This window comes from Arvicanthis niloticus, chromosome X (genome assembly GCF_011762505.2).
Source record: "Arvicanthis niloticus isolate mArvNil1 chromosome X, mArvNil1.pat.X, whole genome shotgun sequence".
NCBI lineage: Eukaryota > Metazoa > Chordata > Mammalia > Rodentia > Muridae > Arvicanthis > Arvicanthis niloticus.
The window spans coordinates 54,536,339-54,549,110 of NC_047679.1; the positions used below are offsets into that span (position 1 = coordinate 54,536,339).

The window sequence follows — 12,772 nt, forward strand, 5'->3', positions numbered from 1 at the left end:
TAGATGTAACTGGTTTTCTCACTGGTAGCTACACAGATATTAGGAAATACTATATTGTTTATGTCCAAAATCTTCATTTTTCAAGTTAAAACTCCACACTGTCCTTTAACCAGTTCTTGAATGCTTTCATCTTAGCACATTAGACCTTGTCAATATCTTTCTTCAAAATTATTCCCCAATCCAGTAAACGTCTTCAGTTTACCCTTTCATGCATTACAGAATGACCTCTCACTATCTACGGAAGATTGATTCCAGGGCTACCTGTCTCCTTTCAGATACCAAAATGTGTAGATGCTCAAGTTTCTTGCTTGTACGTAGCCTATAGATATCTGTACGTAGCCTATAGATATCTTCCTGTTCATTTCAAATCATCTCCAGACTATTTAAAATAACTAATATAATGAAATGCTATGTAAACAGTTACTTCACCATATTCTACAGGAAAAAATGAAAAATAGTCTGTACAATTCCCGTACAAATGGATTTTTTTCCTGAGTGTTTGTGATCTGCGCTTGGTTACATTCATAGAAGGGGAATACATGAATACAAACAGCAGTCTGTTCTATTGATCCAATTTAAAATAAGCAAAATTTCTTAGCATTGTTTTTTTTTTGTTTATCTCACAATCAACAAAAAGTCCCAAATTTTGCACATATGCTTCTGTTAAAACCCCATTTCATCCTTTCTGTTCTATTACAGATGGCTTTGGGAATTCGGCACAAGATGTTTTGTTGCTTCCTGTTTGTCTCCATCTTCTTAGAATGGCTTCATTATTTCACTATATTAAGGTTCCTTTGAATATGACTGTCTTCTAACATATCAGCCACCCTTCTGAACTTTGAGTTGTATGCTGTATATCCAATGAATAGCTACAAACAGCTCTCATCTCATCTATTCTTTTTCCATATTATATTCCACAGTATTTGACAATTTATAAATCTTTTTGCTTCTTTAAAATCATATTATACACGCAAATCTTGTCCCTAAAATAATATAATAATATAATAATATTTTAAAGCATATCTATACAGAGGAGTAAGGTATATCTTTAATTTATTTACAGATTAGGCATTCAACAACTACTTGGTGACTTCAAACCTCAACTTCATCAGTTGAGCCAAAATTAATCTTCACCTCACATTTCATTAAGTGCTTTATATCCATACAGATGTATCTGGAGGAAAGGCAATACAGTCATTACAAAAACCTTCAAAATCATTGAGCTACTCTAAAGTACAAACAGAAGCCACAGTGCCATCTAGTGAATACATTATGTGCACTGACCACAAGCTCACTTTCAGTCTTGTGATGGAAGAATATGATGTTTAGAGCTTTATATAGTAGATATAAACAATATATAACCAGTACATGAAAGATAAATACTAGTCTTACCTTTGTGGCTGTTTTAATTCCTTTGAAATTTTACTTATTTTTATTTCACATGCACTAATGTTTTGCCTGCATGTATGTCTGTGTAAGGGAGTCAGATCCCCCAGAAGCGGATTTACAGACAGTTGTGGCCTGCCATGTGGGTGGGTGCTGGGAACTGAACCCAGATCCATTTAGAAGATCAGTCAGTGCTCTTAACCACTGAGCCATCTCTCTAGCCCCCGCTGCTTTAACTTTTACGGCCATCTTATCATACAGCATTACCCCTTCCTGCTCAGGTTTTCTTCTTAGTAGTTATCACTACTTAATTAGCAACAGATCAAGAAACTACAGTCTTTAGCAAAATCTGACCCACCCTCTGTTTTTGCCTAGCCCACAGATTAAGAATAATTTTATTGGTTTTAGATGGCTGAAATCAAACATTTCATGCCACAAGAAAATCATATGAAATTTAGTATCCCTAAATATAAAAGTTTTCTCAGAGCACACTATGAGTACTTGTTTACATATTATTTATGGCAGTATCTGGTATAAGATAAGAGCTGAATGTTACATTAGGGACCATTTGACCTGCAAATTCTTAACTATTTTCTGTGTGACTCTTTACAAATTTTTCAATCCCAAATTGTTCCCATCTAAAGAAATGCAGGAACAAAAATGAAGCAGAGACTGAACAAATGGCCAACAAGTGGCAGGCCCGACTTGGGATCCATGCCATGGGCAGGCACCAATCCTTGATGTTATTACTGATGCTTGCAGACTCGAGACTAGTATGGCTGTCTTCTGAGAGGCCCTACCAGCAGCTGACTGAGACAGATATAGATACTTACAGCCAACCATTGGACTGAGGTTGGGGACCCCATGGAAGAGTTAGGAGAAGGATTAAAGGAGGTGAAGGGGATGGGAACCCCATAGGAAGACCACATGTCAACTAACCTGGACCCCTAGGAACTCCCAGAGACTAAGCTATCAACCAAAGAGCATACATGGGGTTTGTCTATGGCCCCCAGCACTTATGTAGCAGAGGACTGTCTTGTCTGGCCTCAGTGGGAGAGAATGTGCCTAATCCTGTAGAGGCTTGGTGCCCCAAGGAAGAAGGATGGAGGGGGCATAAGAGGTGGGAGTTGGAGGGGGGAGCACCCTCTCAGAGGCAAAGAGGAAGTAAGAATGGGAAGAACTCTTGGAGGGGCAACCTGAAAGTGGGGGGCAACATTTGGAATGTAAATAAATAAAATGATTTAAAACTAAAATAAAATAGTAAGCATATATTTTAAAAACCTGTTAGACAATGGCAAGCTGGGGATGGCAAAGTACTGATGGCTTTCCCTCCAACCTCTACCTTTTTATATGTCCTACTATATAGGAATGTATTCTTTACATATGCAAGGTATCCAAACAGTGTCTGCTAGGAAGTCAGGAAGAATGAGATGAAAAATATGCTAAGTAACAAACACAGTTACCTTGAACATTTCAAAATAAGCTTTGGCTTCCCTACCTATATGGCATTAAATTACACAGTTGGACATGGAATACATGCTATTAAGACATACTGGTTTCCTGATTGATTATTTTTTTCCTTTTTGCTAACAACAATTGAACTCCAATTACAGGTTCAGTTCTGCACTGACTCTAGAACGGATCCTGTCATTAGTCAGATATGTAAGGAGTGTTGCTTCAGGCTGGGGATGTGCTTCAGTGGCAGGCCATTTTCCTAGTATACGTATAGCTCTGAGCTCAAACTCAAGCACCACACAAAAATTTCAGTTTCTTGTAGGGAAAGATTGGACCTAGTCAACTTGTGTATTGCTCTTCTGGTAAATTTTTTTCAGATGACCTAAGGCCTTGAGCATCAGATTGGGAGTTCTGAGACACCTAGCCTCATATACTGAGCAGCTGCCAGAATGCCAGCTTCCAGTATGAAGATCATTATCCATGAGTGTATTCATTTTATTGGTTCTGTTTTTCTAGAAAACCCTAATAATATACAGACCTTGAAAGAAAACTTACAAAATCACTACCCTTATTCATATAATTTCTCCTAAAGCTGTCAGTAAAACTTGAAAGGCAACAAAAACCTTCATATTCGATTGAGTGCATACTTGTCCTTCTCATTTTTTGTTCTTTTAAGAACCAATACCCCATATTGTGTGCACACTGTATGATGTTCAAAGGAAAAAATGTCTCACATGCTATTAGAAATATGAATGGCCCCATCATTCATAAAATCTTTTTATCTTTTAGCTTCTATATTTTTTCCTAATGAAGAGTCATGCACTGAACTTTTCTGGAGTGGTTATAAAGACAAGATAATAACCTAAAACTAAAAGAGTAGCTATTTCATGCAAGTATCTGCTGTCAATGGATGCCTAAAAAATGTAGACCATCAAATGCTAGTCTATTTTAAAGGACTATATAGCAGATGGTTAGCAGCAAATAGCCTTTCAGAATACGGTAGAAGAAAAATGGTAAAAACAGTAAGTAAAGGAAATCAATACTTTCCAAAATACTCTCTCCTTTGGGAAATTCTGCTTCATGTTTGCAGGACACACATCAAAAAGATGTCAATTTGACCTTGTTCACATCCTGAGGCACTCACTCTCAGCCACCCTAAGTAGTTTTGAGATCAGAGTGATGCATTCGCCTAAGTGCCACTCTGTACAGAACATTGTCTGCCTCTGAAAATAGAATAAGTAAATGAAAGCACCTTATCAAGTTGTCCCAAAGGTAAGTAACAGGAAGCCATGTTCCTCTTCAGCTTGACCAAATCCAGATCCGACTGACCACACTCGTACAACTTCAGAGAATAACTGTACCAGTGCAGGGCACTGGCATAATTGTGGACCTAAAGTTAAAAAAAAAAAAATCACAGATTTTTTTCAAAATTCACTTTAAATTTTCCCAACTACCCTCTAGTGGTAAACAATTTGTTACAGATTCTACTTTTTAGACAGCAAAAACAGTATCTACTCACTTGAATTCTAAGTGTTTAATTCTTTTTCTGTTTCCTACTCATTGCAAAGTTCAGAGGCTAGAGTTAAAGTTCAGTGACAGAGTAGATGCCTAGCATGCATAGGGTCAAGTCCCCAGTACTGAAAGTATAAAAGTTATTTGTTCACTCAAAGGATGAAGACTCTATATTTTAACTTGATCCTTTTAGATATGTAAATTGTAGTTATCACAGCTTATATACAATTTCATATTTTATTCTTTCCATTAAATCTTATGTGCATATTAATCTACATCATTATAGTTTTCAGTGACTAATTTTAAAGGAAAATATTAGTCTAATTAATGTATTATTTTCTTAGTTTCATAATTTGGTGGATTTCCAGTTTTCCCCATTAAAATTAATGCAACTGTATTCTTGTAAAAATATTTTGTTGCTGTCAATTTTTCAATGATAAGAAACTATTAGTAGCAACCTAATAGAAATAGCTTGGCTTATTTAACTCTAAAACAGATTATTTATAAATACTATATAGGTAACTGAGTCTCCTGTATCCTATAGAGGCTTCCTGTCTTTTAAGCAATGACTAAAGAAGAAACAGCTATGCTAGGAAGGTAAAACATTGGCTTTAACTATTTGAACATAAAATTACATTCTTCACAATTGAATGTGAAATGGGGGAGGGGAAACAGAATCAAAAGGAGAAAGGAGATGATTCAGAAGAAACTTTTTACCTTCTCAGTACAGAAATAAAGAAGGCCTAAAAAAAAAAGAGTGATGGTTTGGTTTGCACTATAAGCTATGTATATGTCTCCATATGCTTCTACTTCTTTGTCTTGAATCTAATTTCTTGTTTCCTATTTTCCCCCTTTTATCTTCAAATCCTTCCTTTTCATCTTTAACCTACCTACAAAATCTACCACAACATATTTTGCAACACTGTACTTGAACCCTGAGACCTCATGCTTGCCAGGTAATAAGGATTTTTGGTCTGGCCTCTTCCATTCAACTTAAATAGTTTCAAGATGAGTCCCTGTTGCTGCACGTATCAATAATTCATTCCCTTTTACTGCTAAGTAATATTTCATTATATGGACATAAGACAGATTGCTTATACACTCACTTATCGATGGACATTTGGGTCCATTTTCAAATATTACAAATAGTGCCAGAGTGTTTTTCTGTCAACTTAACACAGGTTAGAGTAATTCTGGAAGAGAGAACTTGGAGAAAATGCTTCCATTTGATTGGACCGTGGGCAAGCATGTGATGCATTTTCTTGATTGATGTGAATGGGACCATTCTATAGATGGTGGTGCCAACCTAGGTGGATGGTCATGGGTGGTATAAGGTTGAACAAACCATGAGGGGTAAGCTATTAAGCAGTATTCCTCCATGGCCTTGGCATCAATTCATAACTCCAGGTTCCTGCCTTCAATTCCTACCTTCAATTCCTGCCACAAATTCCCAGGATGATGGGCTATAAGTAAAATAAATCTTTTCCTCCTCAAGTTGCTTTGGTCACGGTGTCTTACCAGAGCAATAGGAACCATAACTAAGACACAAATAAACTTACTTTTCTGTTTAAGTTTTTGTATGTGTTAACTCCTGCATGCACATTTTGCATGGATCTTTACTTTTCTCTTGAGTATATACATGGGGTTAGAATAAATTGCACGAAGGGGTGAATATTTAAGAAAATTGCCAAACTACTTCCTAAACTGTTTGTATTATTTCATAGCCCAACAATAAAGATTTCAGTTCCTTCTAATATTTTGCATATTTATTTTTCAAAAATTTTGATAATTCTAAGTAGTATCTTTTTAGGGTTTTAATTTGTGCTTCCCTGACAACTCTTAAATCATCTTTTTCATCAGTTATTGTATTGGAACATATTTTTGTGTAATTTATGTTTCTATCTTTTAGTGTCCATTTTCAATGGTTTTGACGAGTGCCCAATTGCTCCAGTAACATTAGCTTTAAAGACCTCTCTTCCATAGAATTACTTCTATACTTGGTAAAAAAAAAAAAAAAAAAAAAAAAAAAAAGTTAAACTTTTGTGTAGAATTAGTTTGGGGTTCTTTATTTCTACTGATGTATGTCTTTGGCTTTGGTATTAACACATTCTATAGAGAAATACTGTGGCTATATGACAAGTCTTGAAATTGGTTGTGATGAGTTTTCAATTAATACTATTTCTCTAACAGCCTGAGGAAAAGAAGGTCCAGCAACAGGCCCAAATTGGAATCCAGCTCAAGGGGAGGTCCCAAGGCCTAACACTAGTACTGAGGCTATGGAGTGCTCACAAAAGGGACCTATATATAGGTAACTGATTCCAAAAGACCCAGGAAGCAGTTGAAAAAGTCAGATGCAGATATTTGCACCCAACCAATGAACAGAAGCTGCTGACCCCTGTGGTTGAATTAGAGAAAAGCTGGAAGAAGCTGAGGAGGGGGTGACACTGTAGGAAGACCAGCAATCTCAATTAACCTGGACCCCCGAAATCTCCCAGACACTGGACCACCAACCAGGCAGCATATCCCAGCTGATATGGGGCCCCTAACACATATACAGCAGAGTACTGCCTGGTCTGGGTTCAGTCAGAGAAGATGCACCTAACCCTCAAGAGACTGGAGGCCTCAGGGAGTTTAGAGATCTGGTTAGGTGGGGTTGGGGATGACAACATCTCCGTGGAAACAGGGGAGCAGGGAGTTGGTATGGGATGAGGAACAGTCACAGGGTGGACTGGGAGGGGAATAAAATCTGGAGTTTAAAATATATATATATTTAAAAAGGAGTTTTCTCATCCCTTTGCTTGAAACCTACTTGAACCTTTAAGAATGTAAATGTGGGTATTGGGCTTTTTAATAAAAAAAACTTGACAATATGTACATTGTCACTGGATTAGCATGATTATTTCATTTAATATTATTTTTAATGTGCTTACATTTAAATCTATCATCTTGCTATTTGTCTTTCTCTTTGAGAGAATCATGGTTGGTTATATAGTCTAGGCTGGTGTAGAACTTGTGATCTTCCTGCCTCAGCTTCCTGATTGCTAGGATAACAAGCATACATAATCCCTTGCCCAGCTTTTTGCCATTTGCTTTCTTTTTGTTCCATTTAACTTTAAATTGACTTTAAAATTTTCATGTGTATGTGTGTTTTAACTGCAAGTATGTATGTGTACCACATGCATATCTGGTATTCATGGTGCCAGAAATGGACCTTAGAATGCCTGTGAGTCACTATATGGGTGCTTGGATCTGAGCCCAGGTCCTCTGCAAGAACAGTAAATATTTTTTAACCAGTGAACCATCTTCTCCAGCGTCTGTCTCATCTAATGTTTATTTCCTATTTTCCTCTTTTCTTTTGGATTATATGAATATTCTTATGATTTGTTTTTTATTCTCTTTTATTGACATATGAGTTAGAACTTCATTTACTGTGTTTGGGTATATTGTATTAATGTTTAAGTTATCGTCTATCTTCAACTATATGGTATAAGAACCTTATACCATTAACATTTATATACACACACATATATACATACACACACAGTATAAGAAATTTATACCAAACTCTATATCTCTCCTCTTGTCCTATGTATGTGTGTATAATGTACAGTTTGATACATGATACTTCTATATATGTTATAAACCCCATAAAACAATCTTATTCTGTTTATGCAACCATCTTTTAACATTTATTTCTGTGTGTATGTGAGTGTTCATGTGAGCTAGTATGTACACACACACACACACACACACACACACACGTAGATCAATGTCATTGCTTGGGAACCATCTAGGTTGTTCTGTGAGACAGGATTTCTCAGTAGGACAAGGTATTCTCAGATTGGGCTATAATGGCTGGCCAGAGAGACCCAGGAATCCACCTGTCTTATCTGCCCAGCAATTACAATCCTGACCTTTTCTTTATTGACATAGGTGTTGGACTCAGGTCCTCGTGCTTACATGGCAAGCACCTTACCAATTGAGCCCCACCCCTAAAGAAATATTTATAAGGGGAAATTATCTTATATGTTTATTTATGTATTTACCATTTCTGGTGTTCTTCCTTTTGTATAGATCTATCATTTCTAGCTAGTTCTCAGTGTCCTGCTTAAAGGACTTGTTCATAATGTGGCTCTGTACTTGAGTTATCTTAGCTTTTGAAGATTTTGAAGTCTTCATTTGGATTTCATTTTGATTACTTTTAATCACGATAAAATAAATAACAAAATTTATTATTATAACTTTTTAAAAGAGAGAAATGTGATTTTGTTATGTATCCTTTGGGTGAAATTTCTACTTTTCCTCCTCACAAATCCCTATCTTAACTATTTTTAACAATTCAGGTCACTAGTGTCACATATATTCACCATATTACAGAGCCAATCTTCAAAACTTACCCATCTTTTAAAATGGGAAAGTCTGAGGGCTGTAGGTAGAGTCCATGCCTAGCATGCACAAGGCCAAAGTTCAATATCAGCATAAAATAAAATAAAATAAAATAAAATAAAATAAAATAAAATAAAATAAAATAAAACTCTATACTCATTCTCCACATTTTTACCTCATCCCAAACCCCAGGAAACTCCCATTGTAGGCCACATCTCTATGAATGTGACTACTCCACATAACTCATGTAAGTGAAACTGAATACTATTTCCTTGACTAGCTTACTTCACTTAGCATAATACTTACAAGATTCACTCACACTGTAGGATGTATCACAATCCTTTACCCTTTGCCAATTAAAACAAGTATTTAAAGGAAGAATTCTTAAAAGCAGGTGCAATTTTAAAAAATAATTGTATTTATTCATTGTATTGTGTTACATAGAAATATTTTTATATAAATATACTCTTTACATTGAAAATTCAGAATTCTTTTTTAGGGTCAAATAATATTCTAGAGTATATAAGTATTTAATTGGATTGTCCATTTAACTCTTAATAAAATCTGAGCTGTGGTCATCTTTCAATAGTGTGCATAGTACTTCTATGGACATGTACATACAAACATCTCAAGATTACGCTTTTAATTCTCTTAGATATATAGCCAGGTTTTTCATTGATTCATATGTCACTGCATTTAAGTTTTAGAAATTGATACAGTTTTCAGTAGTGCCAACACAATTTTATATTCACACCAATCACTTTCATTTAAAAATTGTGCCAGGTATAGAATTCTGAATTGACAGATTTTCTTCTATTTTTTTTAAAGATGCTCTACTAGCCTACTGAGTACTTGCTTCAAATGATGTTTTTAATTTGTTCTTCTATATGTAGGGTATGCTTTTCCTTTGAGTGCTTTAATCTCTTTAATGATGATTTTGAGCAATGATATTAAGTGTCTCAGCAAAATTTTCTTCATGTTTCTCATATTTTGGATTTATTAAGATTTTCTACTATGGATTTAAGTCTTTCATTAAGTTTTGAGTGCTTTTAGCTATTATTCCTTCAAATATTTACTCTTTATTTGGGAATACCAATTACTCATATATTTGATTACCTTAGGTTAATGATGCTTTTAATATTTAGTCTGTGCTTAACTTTTGACTGCTTCTTTGCTATGACTTCAAGTTCACCAATATTTTGTTCTCTGATGTTTATGCAATATTCTGTCTATAAAGTGTGTGTTTCATTTCTATAAATTGTATCTGAACATTTTCATTTCTTAAATGTCTCTAAATAACTTATTACGTGTATAGAATATAACTATAAGAACTACTTTAGCTAGGTATAGTGGTTCACTTTCCAAGTGAAAAAAAGCTGAGTCAGGAAGATTGCCAATAATTTTAAGCCACTTTGGGTTATACAGTCAGTTTCAGTCCAGCCTAGCTACATGGTAAGATGTCTCAAAATTAAGAAGGGAAGGGAGAAATGAAAGGAGGGAGGGAGGGAGGGAGGGAGGGAGGGAGCGAGGGAGGGAGGGAGGGAGGGAGGGAGGGAGGGAGAGAAGGAGGAAGGGAGGGAGGGAGGGAGGGAGGCTAATGCTAATTCGATATCAGTTCTTGATTGGTTTCAATTAGTAGTTGGTACGCTTCATTATGGGTTCTGTAATCCTGCTTCTTTGTATGCTCAATGATTTTTTTTTTTACTGGATTTCAAACACTGAACTTCATTCTGTTGGGTGATGAACAGCATTGTATTCAATAAATACTTTTAAGTATGACTGAAGCAATGAAGCTACTTGGAATCAAATTGATACTTTCACATATACTTACATGGTTTTTAGTTGATTCTAGAAATTGGCTCATTATGGAACTATTGAAACACGTACCTTCTGTGGTTTTTAATCTAACTCTCCATGAACCAGCCTGAATGGTAAGATAGGTTCTATTCCCAAACCCATATAAGCGTCTAGTACTGTTCTCTATAATCGTTTTGGACAGCTACTCCTCTGATTTGAGATTCTTTTACTCCATGTGTTATGTTGTGACTGGTACTAGATTAAATGAAACACTAGAACAGGAACTTCTGATCATGGGGTCTCTCTGTTATGCACTTTTCCTCTGATAGCCTGTTCTATGAACTCTTGATGTCTTAGCCTCCAAAGACTTTCCACTCCACCTCTTCAAATCAGAATGCTTGTCAGCTCCCCTTCATCTGCTGTTGTCAGCAAACTCTTGAAGGCAGACAAATAGCTGAATTTCTTACCTTATTTCTTATCTTCCAACGATCATTTGCCATTGTCTGATATTCAAAGCCAACAAACCGACTTTTTCATGTATTTCAGGGTTTTTTTGGTGGGGGGATTCATTTTGCTTTTTTGAGTCAAGGTCTCACTAGGTTGTCCAGTCTGGCCTAGAACTCTCAATGTTAGTTTAAACTGGTTTCAAATTACCAGGTATCTACTTGCCTCCTCCTCCTGAATGATAAGATAATAGGTATCTGCCACTGTGTCTGGAGCTTTGTCTTGTGTTTCTGGGAAGAGTTTTTCTTAAGTAGGAACACAAATAGGCCCCTGTTGCTATATTTTGGTTGAAAATAGAAGTACTAAATAACTTATGCTTTTTAAAGAAACTATATTGCATTTTATACACACAGGCACATAAATGTACACCAACAGCTAAAAATTATTAAATGATGGAATAAAGAATGATTGTTACTTTGCTTTTAAAAACCAATTGTAGTTTTAAATATTTCTACAGGAAATCAGAATTGTTTTATAATTTTTAAAGCTACTTTTTAAAGCATCAATACTTTTTTAAAGGGAACACTCCTTCACAACTTCCTTATCTCTCACATTAAATTAATCTCCTATCAATAATGTCATTTCCCTTTACTGAAAGTTCACAATGGGGAAGAGTCATGACTTACTATTTTTCAATAAATGGTCACACAATACCTATTGACATTCTGCATTATGAATATTTAATTCATAGATGATATCTAAAAATAAAAACTATGAAGGTATTATTACTATATTGTTTGTTAGCTGTTTATTTGCTTATGTGGAACTGAGTATAGAATCTAGGGTCTCACACATGCTACACAAGTGCTCTGCCACTGATCTGCATTTCCCAGATCCTGTTCTATATGATTTTTATACTCAACAGTGTTTTATTTGGTGCAAAGGAGAAAGAATACAATGACTGAAAAGGTTATTCCCAAACCTTAACACTTCTGGCAGCTTTTCCCCACAGAATGCTGTGTAACCAATTCACTAAATCTCTTGTAAGTCGACTTCTTGTTTGGTGTTCTGAAAAAAACCCAAAAACAAAAAACAAGTTCTAAAAAGAATCTAGATCCATTGAATTAAACAGTGTTAAATGTATACACACCAGACTTAATCATATAGCTATACTTCATCTTTAAGTAATGTCTATAAACCAATCATATCAGACAAGGTTTCACCTTCAATTTGGTTTACCATTACAACTGGTTATATAATCTAATCAGAGTTTGCTAGAATCACTGGAATTCTCCCAACAGCCTCCGATAGATTCCCAGCCTAGTCTCTTTTTAACTTACTTTTCATGTTCCAAATTAGATCACCATTCGGTGGCCTAATAAGGTTATTGTGAATGAGCAGACAGCAATGTCAGAAATCATTAATAAGAACTGCTCATACTATTATGCACTAAAAAGATCAGATCAAGGTCACAAGAAAGGCCAATTATAACTTAAAGCTTTTAAAAAAGTACTTTAAGACCGCACTTACAGATAAACTTTATTCATTTAAATTGTAACTTGTGTTTGATTATTTCTGGTCTAGACACTTACAGGATTCAAATACATTAGCACATTAAAGTAAACTGCAACAGAATTCTATACCCCTTTCTCATCTGCCCTTCTGGCACAAGCTATCAATTTTCGCAAATGTCTTCATTAGAACACTAATCCTTTGACTCACCAGTGGAGTCAGCACATGTGGCTTAAAAATGCGGTATGTAAGAGTAACCAATTACTTAATGTCTCCTTAA

At 35.5% G+C, this 12,772-nt stretch overlaps 1 protein-coding gene across 1 annotated transcript in view; it reads right to left on the reverse strand.

The window, feature by feature from the left end:
- Positions 1-12,772, reverse strand: part of Tex11 (testis expressed 11) — a 245,179-nt gene that overhangs the window by 115,969 nt on the left and 116,438 nt on the right. The window contains exons 14-15 of the mRNA XM_034486384.2: positions 11,963-12,048; positions 4,094-4,231 (exon numbers count right to left, since the gene is read on the reverse strand). Coding sequence (XP_034342275.1) covers positions 4,094-4,231; positions 11,963-12,048 — 224 coding nt within the window. The remainder of the gene's footprint in view (positions 1-4,093; positions 4,232-11,962; positions 12,049-12,772) is intronic.